General features: G+C 43.8%; 1 protein-coding gene across 2 annotated transcripts in view; it reads right to left on the reverse strand.

Annotated features, from left to right (window-relative positions):
• Positions 1-1,935: 1,935 nt before the first annotated feature.
• The window catches only part of ZC3H12A (zinc finger CCCH-type containing 12A), a 47,512-nt gene continuing 28,329 nt past the window's right edge, over positions 1,936-21,118 (reverse strand). For both annotated transcript variants that reach the window (XM_068269052.1, XM_068269051.1), the window contains exons 3-6: positions 15,682-15,821; positions 11,369-11,603; positions 6,409-6,515; positions 1,936-6,013 (exon numbers count right to left, since the gene is read on the reverse strand). In XM_068269052.1, the coding sequence (XP_068125153.1) occupies positions 5,100-6,013; positions 6,409-6,515; positions 11,369-11,603; positions 15,682-15,821 (1,396 nt within the window). In that variant the 3' untranslated portion in view covers positions 1,936-5,099. The remainder of the gene's footprint in view (positions 6,014-6,408; positions 6,516-11,368; positions 11,604-15,681; positions 15,822-21,118) is intronic.

Consider the following 21,118-nt stretch of genomic DNA (forward strand, 5'->3'; position numbering starts at 1 on the left):
TGGGAAAGCCCCAGGTAAGTGAATTTTTTTCCCTCCACAGTTAAGGTTCCCTTTAAAGAGGAACTTTAACCCAGGATTGAAGTTCATTCCAATCAGTAGCTGATACCACCTTTCCCTTGAGAAATCTTAACCTTTACTCGAATAGATCATCAGGTAGGTCTCTATAGCTGATATTGTGGTGAAACCCCTCCCAGGTATGCTGTCATGACCATGGTCCTGACAGTTTGCTGTCTGTGGCTGACATTTACCAAGAGTGTCTGAGACAAAATATTGGTAGGTGTTTAGAAATCCATGCAGAACTGTCTCAGACATCTTAAGAAATAGCTGTTGTAAAATAGGAGTTAGGAAGATTTCTCAGACAGTGCAGTGTGTTAAGGAAATTGCTGTTGCTGAGGTAACCAATCCATCTGCTGTATTGATATCTGCAGGCTGTGAGTGAGGAATTGAGCTGGGAGGAAGAGCACTTCATAAATCGTGTCTAACCTGCACTGCTGCTTACAGGGACGTTACAATAGAACCTGCAAGGGATGCAGCTGCAGGGGGGCCCAAAAGCCACAGGAGGCCCTGTCCTGAGAGACTGACATCTAAGGGCACGGAGAAACAAACTTTCTGCTCTCTGCACAATTATTCTAATTACTGCATCTGCTCAGCTACTGATAAGAAATCATACAAAGTTTTGCAGACGAAGATTTTTACACAGTCCCTATTCAGTGTTCAGCAGGGTCTTGTGTATACCGCTGTTCTACCCCTAGCCTTTCTACCCCTCCCCAAGTGCTGTGTCCTGTAGTGATTCTTGAGTAGTCTGGGCACGGAGTTAAAAAGCTTTCTATTCTCTGCACACTTGTTCTAATGACTGCATCTGCTCAGCCATTGATAACAAATCAGACAAAGTTTTGTAGAGAAAGATTTGTAGACTGTCCCTATTCAGTGTGCAGCAGGATCTTCTGTACAGTGCCCAGATGCCAACCTCTCTAGCCCTCCCCAAGTGCTGTGTGCTTTAGAGATGCTGGAGATGTCTGCAGAGCCAGTTCAGCTGCATCAGAGATGGACAGAGTGACTGTAAAAAGCTGAGGCTGGTAGCACACTCATTTGTCGGTTTTCTGTATACGGTTTCTGCACAACATGTCTGTCTGTATGTGTGAAAACGTGCACGTTTTATCACAGAAGCTAATGTAATTGATAGAGAAAATGCCTGCAGTGCTTCACTGCTGCCTGTTTTTATCTGCATGGGGAAAACACATTCAAGTGTGCACTAGCCAAATGAATAACATTGGGTCTAAGTTTACTTGTGCAGAAAGCAAAGGAGAATGGAGGGAGGGGGTGGGGTGGTGGTTTGGTGGGAGGGGGCCCCATCCAAAGTTTTGCAGGAGGGCCCAGTGATTTCTAGTTATGCCCCTGCTGCTGCACAAACTGTAGAAGTCCTATTAAGTATTTCTTAATCTGCAGCAGTTTAGGGATGGATTTGCACTTTTAACTATAGTGCAGTTTTAGAAATTCACGGTAAACTGCCACTATTCCATACGATTTAAGAAGTTTCTTATTATCATGCAGAACATTCTGCTGATTAGAACTGTTTAAGAAGAAAAATCTGTCAGTGATGCTTTGATAAATCTGGCACTGTGAACCTTGTTGCATTGTGGGAAATAACAGCTTTTTCCAAATGTCAAGCAAGCAGTCTCTGTGCACAGAACTCTCGGTAACAAACATTATGTACAGATCACCTGACTGAACTAAAGTTGTCAAGATACATTTCAGAATGTAAAACAGGGAGAGGAAAGATTTTACAATGGGAAAACGGTGACTAAATAATTTATACGTGAATTTTGTAAAAAAAAAAAAAAAAAAAAGCAATTTTATTCATCATGTTATTTTCACTACAGTTCCTAAACCATACTTTTCTCCTAGGATTAATACAAAAAATAACAATTCACAGAATCAGTGAACATAGTTAGGTTTATTCACACAATCATAAATACATGAACTACTTTGGTGTAACCCCAGCAGAGTAACCAGTGTCTTAACCAGAATGGAACCCAACCAAGCAATTTATCCAGCTATGTCAATATTATTCAACAGTTTCAATTAAAACAACAAAATTAAGAAAGCATTTTGCTTACAGTTTTAAAACATTACATCTACTGTAATGTATACAATTAACATTATAATGATTGCAAGATAGTGGCAAAACAGCACATAGTGCCAATTCACTAAGTCGCACAAATCATCAAGTGTAAGGGTAAACACATTAACACAACATCTCTTTTTAAATCCAGGTTTCATGTAGGACATGCATGTGGCACATCAAGTTGACTTAAATTACGCTGAATAGTGTGACCAGGTCACATGTATTCAGAACTGCATAATAATTGAACTTATTATTTATTTTACTGCATTTTAGTGTATGCTGCTGCGGTACCCAAGTGCCACTCATATTTTCCCAGTTTCCAGGTCTGTTCAAACGTACAATACTAGATCTTTCACTTTTGGCTTTATAAGGAGTGAGATCATTTTCTGCAGAGCTTGGTGGCCTACGTGAAGCTACAAATGATACCATCTTGCTAAAAGATGTAGCTTTTCATGCATCCTGTAGCATTGTGTTACCCTTTCACTTGACAACAGGAGACCAACCACTGGATTTTAGTCTTAAGATACAATATGCATCAACTAGTCAATTGCTCTTTGGCAATTGTTTTGTTTGTTTACATTTACAAAGAGGATTTTTTTTTAATGTAAGCTGAATATAATCATAGCTCTTCTCGCATATTTTCTTGTGAAGATTTGCCAAGTCCCTTTAAGAGTCGGGATTTCATTATTCCACATATGAACATTCAGCTAACTGATACAATCCCTGTTCAAAAGCAAATTTGATGTGTGGTACAGGTTTGTATTATGTGCATTTTTAACGCTGCTGTTTGAGGTCAAAAGTTAAAAGAAAGATTACACTTTGTCAGTTTTCTCTCCTGGACCCTGTACATACATTTTCCAGGATTAGCTGAATTCCATATATTGGAACCACTGCAGTCCTGACAAGAAACATAGGCATCTGCACAGGACAGACATTTAAAAATAAAGAACAGCTCTGTAGTAAAGCATGTGCCAAAACAAAAAAACCTGGCTAGCTTGTATCTGAAACATAAAACGTTTCTTTTCAATTAAAACGCATTTATATACCACTGATGTAAATGCAAATGCAAAAATATTGTACATGATAGGTGAGATAAACTGTATCCAAATATACAAAGGGAAGGAATTCTGTAACACTAGATCAGTGTTTTCCAAACGTCTCTCTAAAGTGTACAATAATTACAGAGATCATATTTAATTGATCCCAATTTGTGATCATACACTGGGACACTGGATTAGATTGATCAAGATACCTGCAATGAAAATTGGAATAAACCTGGTGAAAAAGTGGAGCAGTTGCTCAGAGAGACCAATTTTCTTTGCGCTAAGATCACCTAGAGTATGAGTTACACCACAGGTGCACATCTCCCAGTTTGAAAAACACTGCACTAGAGAAAAAGAAAGGTATTGTAGATAGCAGAGACGATCTTAACCTTCATTCTTCAAGTGTTAGCTTGAAAGGGAAAACATTTCAGTTTCTTCACTTTATTCTTAAAGCTGAACTACAATCAAAATGTTCCCACTGCTTCAATAAATACATTCTAGAGGAAAACTGTTGTTAAAAAAAAGTTCCTGAAAGGGTTATAAGTTTTAGTTCCATTTTCTGCTGGTTGCTTTATCAGCCACTGAGCTGTAAAAGCTGTTAATATCTTATCTCATAATGCAAGGGATAAACCTTGGGCTGGTTCACACTGTAAGAGCTTTTTCTAAGTGCTTGTGATTTAAAAAGGTCTTGCTAATGCAATCCTATGAGTGTATTCTCACTTGAGCTACATGATTTTATAAAAATCACACATACCGTTGCATTAGCAAGAGCTTTTCAAATCACTAGCGCTTAAAAAGATCTTGCTGTGTGAACCAGGTTGGTACAAGCACTTTTCTAAGGGCCACCGATGTGAAAATGCTTGCTAATGTAATGCTATGTGTATGTTCTCACTTGAGCAATGTGAATTAAAAAAAAAATCATCAACAGCATTATGTTGGCAAGAGCTTTTTCCAATCACTTGCACTTAGAAAAGTGCTTGTAGTATGAACCAGCCCTAAAAAAGCTTTTATATGCAAAACAGACACATAAAAAAGATGTGCAGTCCACAAATAGCTCTATAATCCTTAAAAAGAATCCAAGGTGAGGGACCTATGGAAGCTGCCATATTTATTTGCTTTTAAACTATACCAGTTGCCTGGCATCCTGCTGATCTTTCTGGTCAGTAGAGTCTAAACCACCTGAAACAAGCATGCAGCTAACCTTGTCAGATTTGCCACAGACGTCTGATCTGCATGCTTGTTTAAGGTCTCTGGCTAAATGTATTAGAGGCAGAGGATCAGCAATACAGCCAGGCAATATGCATTTTTTAAAAGGAAATAAGCAGGTCAGCCACTAAATCTCTTTTACCTTGGGTTCCCTTCAAAGATTGAACTGAATATCACATTATTTTGCAAGATGGCTGCAATTAATTGTAAGTCCCAAAGGACCTGATGCGTTAATAATATTGCAAAAAGCAACATTATAGCCTTAATTCACTAAGCTTTATCAAACACTTTATCAAACATTTGATAATTTACCTCTTGGGAAAAATCTAATTTTAAATTCACTAAGGTGTTATATGTTTATCGAATGTTTTCTTGCTAAAAAGTTCAATAAATATGTAACACCTAGGCAATATCTTCATCTCCCCTCTGTAGTTTATGGTTCAGATAGGATGAAAAGTTTAATTTTAAATTGCTGTCGTAAAAAAAAAGTTTTTCAGTGAGAAATTCAAGTCTTGTTTGACATACAGTATATGACCTTCTTTTTTTACATCTGATTAAGAAAAATCCCAGAGCTAATCATTGCAGTATAGAGTTGAACCTAGATGCTTCTCACAGTTTAATGTTTACTACAAAAACAAAACGTGTGTTTTAAAGGATGGAGACAAGAAAAGGCTTGTTGCTTCATGCTTTGCTAATGAAAGCTACGTCTATACATGCAGCTACTTTCACATACGATGTTGTGCTCTGTAATTGAATATTTCTCCTGCTAACATCTGTGGATCCAACTGTTGCGGATACATGTTCATTACAGCATCCACTAAATGGGGCTGGAAGATGGCACAAAGCTTGGTGCGCACACTCTGTCTCTCTGCCGAGTAATGCTCAGGGTTTGGCCATTGGTGGTTTGAAGGCTGAACTTGTCTGTACACTGGAAAGTTAGACTGTGGCCCAACTGCGGAATGGTGGATGGAGTTCAGCTCAGACCAGCATTCACGAGGGTAGTTACTTGGAAGTGGAAGACTATGATGAGCAGCTCGACATGGTTCTGACATTTCCTTTCTGTACACTGGACCGTTTGGAGCTGACCAGGGTAGAGACTGATTATATGTTAAATAAGGTGCTGAGTGAGGTCCATGCGCAACCATTTTCTGAGAGCCATAGTGTTTGCGTGGATCTGCATCCAAATCATGACTATGTTGACGGCATGGTATATGTTGGCTGCAGCTGCTATAAGCTATTGGATCATGAGAAGTATCACAGTAACCATTGGATACACTTGTCCAAAAATCCACCCCAGAGTCATAAGAAATAGAATCCTGGGAGCTAACCGAAGGAGGGAACCAATCAGTACCTCCATTACTGTAATATTGCTTCAAAGCATTTTTGTCCATTGCCCTTGATCTCTGGGAAGATCCAGTTCTTTCCAAAGGAAGTTTTTGCAAACTGGAGTTGTCTGCATCTGCAATGGAAGCCCCAGCAGCAGACTGCTTCTTCACCTTTTTCTCTTCTAAATAATTATTGCTCTTAGAAGGAGAAGACTTGGCATTTTCACGCAGTTCATCTGCTACTGACCGCTGAGTCTGATTGATCCTTCCTGGGTGATAAAATTTGCATTTCATGCCATAGGTGCATCTCTTACCTATAAGGGAGTATTCAAAATAAAACTACTTAGTGCAAGAAAAACTGAAATGGAAAATACAGTACATGCAAACAGTCATTACTACTATCTGTTTAGTGAAAGTGTTGATATGGACAGTTAATGGTGCTATATAACAGTGAGGTATGTTCACTCAAATGACAGAGTTCAACAGTTAGATTACAGTATCTACAAAAGAAGTAAAGACATTATGCAGGTACAATGGCAACACAGCTAATGAGAGCCAATTCCACTGCAATAAACATAATGGTGGGGAATTACACAGCCATACATTAAGCTACAGTAGAAATTCATAACTTAGCAAAACTTAGTTTTGACTAATTTTGACATAATAAAATGTTTCTGTCCAAGCTGACATATCAAAAAGCATTCCTTACCATAAGGACACTGTATTTTTTTATTTTCTGGTCCAAGGGGTCTTTTTCTCAGAAAGTCGTCTAGGTTTGGTCCTTGTCGTCCCATGGGATCATCCGGAGGCATAAATCTAATGCCAAACAAAATTTACTGAAGGTTAAACTAGCAAATCAGTGTGAATCAGTTAACAAAATAAATCTTTTACAACCATACTATATTTAGTGTTAGGCACTTGTGGGGCAGCATCATGGACAGCAAAGAGTCAAGAGATTCCTCAAAGCATATGCTTGTGCTCACACTGCACTACAGACCTCCTGCATGGAAGCAGGGAAGTTATACAAACTCCTAAGGCTGTGCAGCAGCATAGAGGTGTTTCCTATGAAAGTCATTCTCCCACATCTGACTATTAACCATTTTATTTTTTGTCACAAGTTAGCAGAAATTGATTTTTTATTGTTTTTTTTTCACAAAATGTCATTTTCCGCTAACTTGTGACAAAAAATAAAATCTTCTATGAACTCACCATACTCCTAACAAAATACCTTCGGGTGTCTTCTTTCTAAAATGGAGTCATTTGTGGGGTTCCTATACTGTCCTGGCATTTTAGGGGCCCTAAACCGTGAGGAGTAGTCTTGAAACCAAATGTCTCAAAATGACCTGTGAAATCCTAAAGGGACTCATTGGACTTTGGGCCCCTTAGCGCAGTTAGGGTGCAAAAAAGTGCCACACATGTGGTATCACCAGTGGCGGCGCCAGGGGGGTGCTTGGGGGTGCTCGAGCACCCCCTAGAATTGTCCAAGCACCCCCAAAGCACCCCCTGGAGTGAACTGACTTCAGGCGTCTAAAAGACGCCAAGTCAGTTCACACACCGGCAGCACGGAGCAGCAGGCAGGGCTACGGTAAGATGGCCGCCCGGAGCCCTGTTCTGCAGACTTCGGGCGGCCATTTTCCCGTAGCCCTGCTCTCTGCATGCAGGCAGGAAGTCTCGTCGTGACGTCGGGAAGGAAGAGGATCGTGGGCGCGCGGGCGCTGCGCGCCACAATGAGGTCGGGACTCGGGACGGGAGGTCGGGAAAGAAGGTCTTCTGGCTGTAGGTGAGTAAATGGGTTTTTCTTTTCTTTTTCAGGTGATGCGGATTGTGCATATTGGGGTCATATCTGCTACGGATTGTGCATATTGGGGTCATATCTGCCACGGATTGTGCATATTGGGGTCATATCTGCCACGGATTGTGCATATTGGGGTCATATCTGCCACGGATTGTGCATATTGGGGTCATATCTGCCACGGATTGTGCATATTGGGGTCATATCTGCTACGGATTGTGCATATTGGGGTCATATCTGCTACGGATTGTGCATATTGGGGCGATATCTGCTACCGATTGTGCATGTTGGGGTCATTTCTGCTACCGATTGTGCATATTGGGGTCATTTCTGCTACCGATTGTGCATATTGGGGTCATTTCTGCTACCGATTGTGCATATTGGGGTCATTTCTGCTACCGATTGTGCATATTGGGGTCATATCTGCTACCGATTGTGCATATTGGGGTCATATCTGCTACCGATTGTGCATATTGGGGTCATATCTGCTACCGATTGTGCATATTGGGGTCATATCTGCTACCGATTGTGCATATTGGGGTCATATCTGCTACCGATTGTGCATATTGGGGTCATATCTGCTACCGATTGTGCATATTGGGGTCATATCTGCTACCGATTGTGCATATTGGGGTCATATCTGCTACCGATTGTGCATATTGGGGCCATATCTGCTACCGATTGTGCATATTGGGACCATATCTGCCACCGATTGTGCATATTGGGACCATATCTGCCACCGATTGTGCATATTGGGACCATATCTGCCACCGATTGTGCATATTGGGACCATATCTGCCACCGATTGTGCATATTGGGACCATATCTGCCACCGATTGTGCATATTGGGACCATATCTGCCACCGATTGTGCATATTGGGACCATATCTGCCACCGATTGTGCATATTGGGACCATATCTGCCACCGATTGTGCATATTGGGACCATATCTGCCACCGATTGTGCATATTGGGACCATATCTGCCACCGATTGTGCATATTGGGACCATATCTGCCACCGATTGTGCATATTGGGACCATATCTGCCACCGATTGTGCATATTGGGACCATATCTGCTACCGATTGTGCATATTGGGACCATATCTGCTACCGATTGTGCATATTGGGACCATATCTGCTACCGATTGTGCATATTGGGGCCATATCTGATAACGATTGTGCATATTGGGGCCATATCTGATAACGATTGTGCATATTGGGGTCATATCTGCTAACGATTGTGCATATTGGGGTCATATCTGCTACCGATTGTGCATATTGGGGCTATATCTGATAACGATTGTGCATATTGGGGCCATATCTGATAACGATTGTGCATATTGGGGCCATATCTGATAACGATTGTGCATATTGGGGCCATATCTGATAACGATTGTGCATATTGGGGCCATATCTGATAACGATTGTGCATATTGGGGTCATTGGACGTGTTTTTTGTTAAAATCTGCTCACATTACGTGTATTTTCTTGAGAAAACCTGCACAATTATGTGAATTTTCTGGGAAAAGGGTCACCAAAACTTGGGCCCTCTGTCTTTGCGTTGCACTTTTAAAGGGAACCCGAGGTGAGAATAATATTGAGGCTGCCATATTTATCTCCCTTTAAGCAATACCAGTTGCCTGGCTGCCGTGCTGGTCCTCTGCCTCTTATTCTTTCAACCATAGACCCTGAACAAGCATGCAGCAGGTCAGGGGTTTCTGACAATATTGTCAGAACTGACAAGATTAGCTGCATGGCTTGTTTCTGGTGTAATTCAGTTCACTACTACAGCCAAATAGATCAGCAGGGCTGCCAGGCAACTAGTATTGTTTAAAAGGAAATAAATATGGCAGCCACCATATCACTCTCACCCTGGGTTCACTTTAAATTACAGTTAGCCCCGCCCTCATCCGGTCATGACCACGCCCATTTTTTCGCCGCGGCCGCAGGTTGTGGCCACACCCATTTTTGGCGCGGCGCGCTTCGCGCGCCGCAGGTCGTCAGCTCCCCCGGAAATTGGTCCAGCACCTGCATAGCACCCCCTAAAAAAATTTCCTGGAGCCGCCACTGGGTATCACTGTACTCAGGAAAAGTAGTATAATGTGTTTTGGAGTGTATTTTTACACATACCCATGCTGGGTGGGAGAAATCTCTCTGTAAATCGACAATTGTGTGTAAAAAAATCAGAACATTGTCATTTACAGAGATATTTCTCCCACCCAGCATGGGTATGTGTAAAAATACACCCCAAAACACATTATACTACTTCTCCTGTGTACGGCAAGACCACATGTGTGGCACTTTTTTCCATCCTAACTGCGCTAAGGGGCCCAAGTGCTTCCAATTTAGCACCCCCAAAATGCCGGGACAGTAAACACACCCCACAAATGACCCGATTTTGGAAAGTAGACACTTCAAGGTATTCAGAGAGGGGCATGGTGAGTCCGTGGCAGATTTCATTTTTTTCATTACAAGTTAGCAGAAATGGAAGCTTTTTTTTTTTTTTTTTTGTCTCAAAGTGTCATTTTCCGCTAACTTGTGTGACAAAAAATAAAATCTTCTATGAACTCACCATGCCTCTCAGTGAATACTTTGGGATGTCTTCTTTCCAAAATGGGGTCATTTGGGGGGTATTTATACTATCCTGGAATTTTAGCACCTCATGAAACCTGACAGATGGTCAGAAAAGTCAGAGATGCTTCAAAATGGGAAAATTCACTTTTTGCACCATAGTTTGTAAACGCTATAACTTTTACCCAAACCAATAAATATACACTGAATGTTTTTTTTGGGGACAAAAATGTATACAGAAATTTTACTTTATTTGAAAAATGTCAGCACAGAAAGTAAAAAAAAAAATCATTTTTTGACAAAATTCAGGTCTTTTTTGATGAATAGAATAAAAACTAAAACTCGCAGCAGCAATCAAATAGCACCAAAAGAAAGCTGTATTAGTGACAAGAAAAGGAGGTAAAATTCATTTAGATAGTAGGTTGTATGACCGAGCAATAAACCGTGAAAGCTGCAGTGGTCTGAATGGAAAAAAAGGCTCTGGTCCTTAAGGGGCGAAAAGACTGTGGTCCTTAAGTGGTTAAACAACATATTCTCCTACACTGGAAGGGAGGGAGGGATGGGCTGTGCACTGAGTGAAGGAGAGTATTTTAAGTACTCACATGAAGAAACAAGCAGGAATCATATACTCATGAATCCAGATAGTATAATATGCATCTCCATATTGCTGGGCATCGCTGGGAGTCCCTATAATGCGCACATTTGAAATCGCTGTGGTAATTTGGGAGTTGAAAATATTGGCTAATAGAATATAGGTAAAATAACTGATACTCTACTATTGGGCAGTGGTAGTTCCTATAGTAAAATATCAGTAATTTTTACAGATTATTTCAACACGAGCCCTCTCTCTACCGATGCTTAACCCTACGCCCCCTGCTGCAAAACCTGCCAATAATTAACACTAAACCTAACCGTATTCTCACTCGAGCCCTCCTTCTACCCATGCCTAACCCCAACCAACCCCCCATCAAAAAAAATAATAAATCCACCAATATCCACACCGCCTTCACCAATGTTACAGCCCCTGTTGTCCGGCACCCAAACAACTTCATCAATGCTTATAGCCAGGTGCCAACAACAGCGCAGTTTACTGTCCTCCAGTGCCCAATAGCCTCTACTGCTCCCAATGTCCGGTGTTCATATTACTATGTTGGTGCCAACAATAGCTGCAATTTCCTGCATACCACCGGAGTTCAGCAACTCTAATTACCTGGTAGATACTGGCATCGTACAGCATCAATTTGATGCATGCAACATGCATTTTTTTTGCTATTATGCAGTTGAATATATCAATAAATAACTTACATGTCATTGACGAAGGAATACATAAGTAGCCGCTCCTCTATAAATGTCTTCCACTCTGGCTTTTCACTCTGTAGGTCTCTGTAAGTATCATTCGAGACGATAATTCCATCACAGTTGTAGGCCAACTTCACAATAAACCTGTCGTCATAACACACCAGCCGTCTCCCTCCAACCCGACGAGAGGGAGTGAAAACCAAGATCTTCTTCTTCTCAAGATCACCTAAAATGTGTTGGTCTGGAAAAGAAAATAATTATAAGGATTTGACTTTTTCATATAAGGAATTCTTTGACATAGACAATTTGATAATGAAAAATATATGCCAATCTTATCAAAATCTGTGAGTCATGAGGTTGAACTAGAACCAGGCCTCTTTTACATAGGTAACTGGACGTAGTGTATTTATGGACTGTCAGCTGTTCCTATGGATCTTCTGGGTGCTTACAGTAGAGTGGTGCTCATCCCCTGCATGTACGTCTGAGCAGGCAGCAAGTTGTTACATCCAACTTGATGCCGCTTGCTCTCCAGCAAACTAGTCCAGCCATCTGTGTGCAAGAGGCCGTAGCCTTTGTTTAAACTAAAGTAAGCTTGTAGTCGTGCACGGTGGTGAATAGTGTTTTTTTCCAGGACTTTGCATGTAAGTTGGCAGGATGCCTATTTGTAAGGGAGTGTTTGCCAGGAAAATGTCAGTATTGTTTCTGAGATAACAACCTTTTCAGATAGTAATATTTATAAAAGATCAGCTAAAAACATTTATTTTAAACATATTTGCCACATTTTAATAGCCTTATTTTTTATCTGCACTTTTGTTATATTCACCACGGAACTTAAGTATTTGTCCGTCGACCGCAGATGCAGCACGAACAGTTGATATAGTCGGCAGTGCTTACTCCCCTTTTCTCTTCCTAACGCTGTTTTCTCAGATGCCTAACACTAACCTCCCTCCCCGATGCCTAACACTAACCTCCCTCTCTGATGCCTAGCCTAACACTAACCTCTCTTCTCTGATGCCTAATACTAACCTCCACCCTCCAATGCATAACACCAACCTCCCTCCCCCAATGCCTAAAACCAGGCGCATCACTAGCGCTATTTGGTGGTGGCCCGTGCCCCCAATATGGCTTAGGTTGCCCCTGATTGTATGTAGTGGAGTGCCCTACATGGGTGCCCCCAATATAATGTTAAACGCGGCCGCCGTTCGCTCGATACGGCGGCCGCCATGTTGTGGGTGTGGCTGAGGCAGTTGTTTCTGTCCGGAGCCGCCCCCTGCCAAATCACAAGTGTCACTGAAGGCGCTGAACAGCACCTGGCAGGGGGTGTGGGATTCCAGTGCGGAGGCAAGGGGCTAGAGCGAGCGTAGTAACTCTGCCCCCTGCACGCGCGTCATCATGGCTTCCAGTCGGCGTCCGTCCAACATCCTTTGCGGGTGGGCGGCTGACTGTGTCCGGCCTCCGCCGCCCCCTGCCTCATTAGAAATGGAGCAGCACCTGGGAGGGGGCAGGGGGCTGGAGAGAGCATGGTAGCTCCGCTCCCTGCACGCATATGCGCATTTGGCCTACAGATGACCTAGCTGCACATGGCGCCATCCTGGCGTTCTCCTGCTGCCACCCGCCAGAGCCAGATCCATCCAGTTTCCACCACAGTGAACCCACCGGCGCAGACAAGAACAGACGCGCCTCACCACCGCTGCCCACAGGTGCCCAGCCCAGCCGGCAGAACACCTCAACCTGGCTCTGTCTTTGTCCCTGGCCTGCCTGCCGCCACCAGATTCGGGCCCGGCCAGTACAGCCACAGACAGCCTCACCACCTACCTATCTATACTGAGGACCCCATACCTACCTACCTACCTGTACTGAGGACCCATATCTAACTACCTATACTGAAGGCCCCATACCTGCCTACCTATACTGAAGGCCCATACCTACCTACCTATACTGAAGGCCCCATAGCTACCTACCTATACTGAGGACCCCATAACTACCTACCTATAATAAAGGCCCCATGCCTACCTACCTATACAGAGGACCCCATACCTACCTACCTACCTACCTATACTGAAGGCCCCTATACCTACCTACCTACCTACCTATACTGAAGACCCCTACCTAGCTATCTATACTGAAGGCATCTATACCTAGGTACCTATCCTCAAGGCACCATACCTACCTAGCTATACTGAGAACCCATACCTACCTACCTATATTGAAGGCCCCATACTTACCTACCTACCTACCTACCTATACTGAGGACCCATACCTACCTACTTACCTATATTGAAGTACCCATACCTACCTACCTATACTGAAGGCCCCATGCCTACCTACCTACCTACCTACCTATACTGAGGACCCTATGCCTACCTACCTATACTGAAGACCCCTATACCTAGCTATCTATACTGAAAGTATCTATACCTAGGTACCTATCCTGAAGGCATCTATACCTAGCTACCTGTGCTGTAGCAAAGCCCCTGGGCACAACAAAGCAAAGACCCCAGCAAAGCAAAGTCCCCAAGCCCCAGCCTAACAAAGCCCCCAGCAAAGGTAAACCCTGTGGGCCCCAGACAAGCAAAGCAAAGCCCCAGCAATGGAAAGCCCCCCGTCCCAGCAATGCAAAGCCCCTAGGTCTCAGCCCAGCAAAGCAAAGCCCCCAGCAAATCACCCAGCAAAGCTCCAGGCCCAGCACCCAGCAAAGCCAGGCCGGCACAACATCACCACCAGCCAGGCAGCTCAGCATCACCACCAGCAAGCCCAGCATAACCGCCAGCTGAGTACAGCACACAGGCCAGCCAGCTGAAAACAAGACAGAAGCCAGGTGAGGGGCTTATTTATTTATTTATTGCATTTATAAAGTGCCAACATATTACACAGTGCTGGAAATGTGAAATACTACCTATTGAATATATTTAAGTTACACCACTGCTATGTTCATGTACATTTGGCCCCACCTATGACCACGCCCACTCTACCGCGGCATGACCACGCCCATTTCTTTCCCTCTAGGTGCCAAGGGGGGCCCCGGATCTCCAAGGAACCTAGAACTGCCCATCCCTAAAACTAACCTCCTCCCTCTGATGCCTAACACTAGCCTCCACCCTCCAATGCCTAACACTAACCTTCCCTCTCCTGTGCCTAACACTAACCTCCTCAATCTGTCGACTAATACTAAACCTCCCCTCTCCTATGTCTAACACTATCCTCCATCCTCCGATGCCTAACACTAACCTTCCTCCCTCAATTCATAACACTAACCTATCCTCTCCTGCACCTAAAGCTAACCTCCTCCATCCGTCAGCTAAAGGCACTAACAGTCAATGAATAAGTACCTTCACCACATGGCGATCAGACCCGATTGTCAGTTTATAAGGTCCCATGAGGTTGCCAATTTTACAGTGTGTAGTCCTTCTGGAAATAATGGATAGCAGAGGAGTTTCTGCAAAGACATATTTCATCACTTTTGCCATTGTTGCCACTTTGGCACATGGGAAGAATTGGTGGTCCACACCTTGACCCATTCCACCACCACTGACAGTGATATAGCAATAATGTTACAACAATACTGATACTGACAGCAATAGAATCTGGAAAATGTTTTTCAAGCCAATCTTTTTTGTAAGCAGCCATAATAAGAGCTTTTCTCCTTTCTCCCCTCCCACCTCCACAAAGAATAACATGCACACTGGGCTGAGCCAAGTCTTGTCTGTACACTGATCTTTCATCTAAAAGATCTGCCGTAGTTGGATCATGCTTAGCATGTCAGACGTCTATTGGATGGCAATACGCAGTTTACTTGCTAAACTGGTTTCGTTGCCATAATCAGATCAATTGTTTACTCGGCTACCTGTAACAGTGGTCATATTTGAATAACTAAAGACAAACAGATGAACATTCAAATAGCAAATTCTAAATTCAGATAAAGAGGCATGTAACAATAACAACAATAACATTTCTATAGCGCTTTTCTCCCATAGGACTCAAAGCTCTCTCAGATTCAGTAATTGGTAGGAGGATGAAGTATTAACACAGAGGATAAAGTTATATTTCTACAAATGCCTGACTGAACAGGTGGGTTTTCAGTCTGGATGTAAACACATACAGAGATGGAGCTGTCCTGATCTGCTGAGGTAAGGAGTTCCATAATGTAGGAATGGCATGACAGAAGGCTCTGGGACTAAAAGTTTTCAGGTGGACTCTGGGTATGACTAGATTATTAGAACATGTGGATCTGAGATTGCAGGGATTACTACGCAGCTGCAGTATTTCTTATTACATGAGTTCTACTTTCATGTCATATACACAATTTTAGTGATGTTTACCTGTAATTGGCATGTCAGGTCTAGGCTGCTCCTTTCTCCATGATGGAACAAATACTGTAATATCTGTGTGACCTCTTTCCAGGAAAAAGTTGACGGCAAGTAAAATTCCACGGCAGGAGAATACTTCTTTATTACCATGACTGCAAACAGAGAGAAAGGCACAGATATTGAGTTCTGAGAAATGGAAAACATGAGGCAATTTTCATTTCCATAGGTGAAAAACTAAGCAACTTTCAAAGTTATGACCTGGTCAAAAATGTTCTAGGTAATGTGTTCACTGACCAATCTGGATGGTAAAATTCCATCATGCTATCCTATTTTCACTTAAAGCTACGCACATGCCTGGGATAAATATTTCCCGATTTTTGCCATTGCTTTAGATGACAGTTTAATCAAGATCACTGTACAAATGACTTGCTCAGCTATCATAACAACCATGCAGCTACTTTTGCTAATTTTGACCTACGGAAAGAGGAAGGAAAAGGATGAACAAGAAGAGTCTAACTGCAGCTCACAGGCTAGAACTTCAACAGAGGTTGAATAAGTAAAATCCAACTTGGTGGATCACTGAAAGGGAACCCAATGATGCTGGAAGGCACCAGGTCACATGCTACATTATCACCTGAAATGATCATGCACAATCTGTCGATTAAAATCTACGGAATCTAGCTTGTGTACTTTGCTTCACAGTTCATGTATAGTGAAGATAAAGCAACTATTCCCATAGGAATAAACTTTTCAAGATAAAAACAGTTGGCTGCCAGTAAATGTAACAGACAGGACCGGCCCGCTCATGAGGCGGGGTGAAACATTTGCCTCAGGCGGCAAACTTCTAGGGGCGGCACCCGCCCGTCCGTGGGTGCGGGGGGGGCGGCCACCGAGCCGGAGGGGTAGCGGGCAGGTCGGGGGTATTGAGCCTAGCGGTGGGGAGGGGGGTCGGACCCCCCCTCCCTCGCCTGGGTCCCCCGATCTGCGCTCCCCTCCAGCTGTAATTACAAAGCAGACGCTGCCCGATAGTAAGAGGCACGGGCGGGGAGGACTCACCTTTTCCACGTTCCAGCGTGCGCTCCACTGACGTCACTTCCTGCATCGCCACCCACTGTATTGTAAGTGGACGGCGATGCAGGAAGTGACGTCAGTGGAGCGCACGCTGGAACGCGGAAAAGGTGAGTTCTCCCCGCCCGTCACTCTTTCTATGGGGCAGCGGCTTCTTCCTAATTACAGCTGGAGGGGAGCGCAGATCGGGGGACCCACCCCCAACCTGCCCTCTACCCCTCCGGCTCGGCGCCAGCAATTTTCTCCTAAATTTGCCTCAGGCGGCAAAAAGTCTAGGGCCGGCCCTGGTAACAGACTATTGTTATTAAAAGGCGGTGATTGTTTTCATGCCATACGTAACTTGACTGGTGGTCACTTAAGCCAAAATCCAGAAGATGTTGACAATTTGACTTGGGGTAGCTGCATTTAAGCACACACATCAGAGACATTTATCATTCTCGCCACACATTTATAGTTCAAATTGATAATGATCATGATTGTACAGCCTGCCTGTGGCTGACCTGTCAATGAAAAAATATTATTAAGCAGACTGGAATTTTTTTACCCTTTTCTCTCTGTCAAGATAAGCCCTTTACCAAGGGTTAAACCTTAAGCCTGGTACACACTTTCAATTGTGATTGGTCAATCACTGACCAATTTACCACCTGCATGTAGTATGAGAGTCAACCGATATTGAATACTATGAGCAGACTGTGTAGGTAAGCTCTCATACTACATAGAAACAGGTAGAAGACAAGGGACACCGAGAACCCAATATAGTGTAGTATGTACTGGCAGGTAGGGTTAGTGATAAAGCGAGTATCGTTATACTCACACAAACATGGATTATTTACCATACAGGCAACCACTGAATAGGCAGGTGGGAAGATTTTCTTTATGCTCCTTCTTATTGCCTGATGAAGTGGAGTCACGCCTGCAAAACGCATTGCAAGTTATTGTGGAGCATTTTTGAATAAATTTGTGTTTGAAAACATCACTATGTTTGACTTGTGTCCTTGGGAGTAGGTAAGTGCACCACTGCCTCTCGTATTTTTAAGATTTTTATCAACTTTTAACCTGCTGGAGCCTCTGTTCTACTACTTATACTACATGGAGGTGGTAAAATTGGTCAGTGATTAGCCAATTGTAATTGCAAGTGTGTACCAGTCTTTAGCTATAGCTCTACCGGGCACTAACAAGCACCCGGCTGGTAGAGGAGAGCAGCTGACAGGTGGTGAATTCACCACCTTTTGGCTGCGCGTCTGAAAGAGGACTACCGTAAGTGACAAGACTATATGCTCTGCAAAACTCAATGTTAGCAGATAATCAGCCAAATGTATCCATAAACAAGGCATGAGGTGAATTATTTAGCAAAGCAGTGTTTGTTTTAACTTGTGTGAGAGAATGTAAGTGAACTTTAATACACTATGCAATTAGAGCCATGGGTGACATATAACTGTGTCATCACAGGTTGCAGAACAGGAAGTTAGCATGAATTAAAATAGCCCTCATCTCATATTGCAGCTAACCTTCACCTTGCTATTTTGCAATAATATTTTTTAAAGAAGATTTCCTGGTTCTCTATTGAACAAGGAAGTGTTTAGTGTTTCGGAAACAGCAGAGTCTTTTATTTCAGGTTTAAATTACATTTATGACTAAAAACGGTGATGAGAAAAAACAGACCAGATTTGGGATCAAATTCTGATCATACATTTTCCCACGCAATGAATATCGGCAAAGTCCTTGCAGCTCCCAAAATGAAATTGTGTATGATTTACAAAAAACACTAGCAATTCTGAGAAAAAGATCACAGTTCATTGTGGCATGACTCAAGGTGTTCTGACATATGTTGAATATTTTTGCTAAACCATTTCACCCCCAAGGGTTTTTACCCTAAAGGACCAGCACAATTTTCACCTGTCAGCGCTCCTCCCTTTCATTCACCAATAACTTTATCACTACTTTCACAAGATATGATCTGTATCTTGTTTTTTCGCCACCAGTTACTAGAGATGGCCCGAACAGTTCGCCGGCGGACAGTATCCGGTGAATTTCCACTGTAGCGCTCTCTGCAAACTGCTAACATATGGCGTGTTCAACCTGCCCCCTATACATCATCATGGACCCCCTACCTCACAGTCAGCAGACTCATGGCAGCCAATCAGCTAGCACCCACTCCTGGACATCCCACCCCCCTATCAAAAAGCAGTTCCGGTAGCCATATTGGATTCAATGTCTGCTGGCTGCTGACTGTTATTGAGAGCAGGGTCAGACTTACTGCAGAGAGATGGGGAAAGCATTAGCTAGACCTGCGTTCTAGTTCCCTACATGTTGTGAAAGCACCTCAAACAGCCCTTTTAAGGGCTAGCACATCGGTCTCTTGTGTTTTTTTTGTGTATGACACCTACGGCCCATTGACACCCAAAGCTATGTGCACACTCAGTGCAGTTTCTAGGCTAAAATGCACCCAGGGCGAGTGTGTAAAAATTGCGCCCCCCCCCCCAAGCAAGGTATGGGTGCCCGCAGTATAGGTTAGCCAGGTCTAGTTGCACTTAGTATAGGTCCCCCCAGTATAGGTAGCCAAGAATAGGTATCCCAGTATAGGTAGCCAGGCATAGGTGAGCCAGTATAGTTGCCCCCGCTATAAGTTAGCCAGGTAGGTGCCTCCAGTATAGGTAGCCAGTATAGTTGACCCCAGTATAGGTTAGATAGGCAGGCGCCCCCGGTATAAGTTAGTTAGGTAGGTGCCCAAGTACAGGTTAGCTAGGTGGGTGTCTCTAATATAGGTAGCCAGAATAGTTGCCCCCAGCATAGGTTAGATAGGTAGGTGCCCCCCAGTATAGGTTAGATGGGTAGCTGCCCCCCAGTATAGGTTAGATTAGGTAGCTGCCCCCCAGTATAGGTTAGATTAGGTAGCTGCCCCCCAGTATAGGTTAGATTAGGTAGCTGCCCCCCAGCGTAGGTTAGATTAAGTAGGTGCCCCCCAGTGTAGGTTAGATTAAGTAGGTGTTCCCCCAGTGTAGGTTAGATTAGGTAGGTGCCCCCCAGGGTAGGTTAGATTAGATAGGTGCCCCCCAGTATAGGTTAGATAGGTAGGTGCCCCCCAGCATAGGTTAGATTAGGTAGGTGCCCCCCAGCATAGGTTAGATTAGGTAGGTGCCCCCCAGCGTAGGTTAGATTAGGTAGGTGCCCCCCAGCGTAGGTTAGATTAGGTAGGTGCCCCCCAGCGTAGGTTAGATTAGGTAGGTGCCCCCCAGCGTAGGTTAGATTAGGTAGGTGCCCCCCAGCGTAGGTTAGATTAGGTAGGTGCCCCCCAGGGTAGGTTAGATAGGTAGCTGTCCCCCATAATGGAGGGGGAGCCGGAGCCTCTCTGCCTATACGATGATGCACACTCTGGTTCCTGTTAGCCGGAACCAGCGTGTCCATCATCGTATAGGCGGCAGAGAGGAAGAGACCGGCGGCGAGAGCGCAGCGCTTGGAACGCAGGGAGGTATGTTGTTTACAGCGCTTCCTCCCTGGCTGCTGCTGCGCTCTGCATCTGAGCGGGGAGCATGGAGGGCGGCCCAGGAGAGGGAGGGAGAGGTGGGGCTGCCCTCCCCGCGGCTCCGGCTCCCCCTCCATTTCAGCGCCCACCTCCCAACAGCGCCCCGGGCGGCGGCACGGGCCGCACGGCCCTAGAAACGGGCCTGTGCACACTATTGCTTTTAGTCTTGCCTCATTAAGTTGCACGCACAGAACCACTCCCGTGCATTATTATTTCACTGTATTCTGATAGTACTATTGCATTTCTCTGTGTGTGACACTCCACAGCCCACTGACACCCAGAGCTGTGCATAATGTGATTTCTGCCCTTTAGGGATTAAAACCAGCGTCAACCCCGTAATTTTTGGTAGGACTTTTGGCATGGATGCCCCTCTGGCATGCCACTGTCCAGGTGTTAGACCCTTTAAAACAACTTTTCCATAACTTTTTTGGCCAGAAACAGTCTTTTTAGGTTTTAAAATCTCCTACCCATTGAAGTCTATGGCGGTTCACTGGGTTCGCCTGTTCGCGAACATTTTCGGAAGTTTGCGTTCGCTCCTCGCGAATGGAAAATTCTAGGTTCTCAACATCTCTACCAATTATGCTTTCTTGGGGTGTTACATTATGCTAAGAATCATTTTATTCTGATTGCATTTTAAGAGGAATAATAAGATACAAATGGAAAAAAATAATTATTTCTTAAATTTTGTCTTTACCAATCACATTGGTTGTGTTTGACCTTCTGGGGAGGTAAGTCCACCCTTACCCCCTGATTTTATTGTTTTTATGTTGGTTCATGTTTTTTTTTTCTGGTGGCGCCTCTGTATCCATTGCACATTGTTATCCACCTGTTGGATGGGTGTGAAGACCCCTTTTTTCC

This window comes from Hyperolius riggenbachi, chromosome 2 (assembly GCF_040937935.1).
Source record: "Hyperolius riggenbachi isolate aHypRig1 chromosome 2, aHypRig1.pri, whole genome shotgun sequence".
NCBI lineage: Eukaryota > Metazoa > Chordata > Amphibia > Anura > Hyperoliidae > Hyperolius > Hyperolius riggenbachi.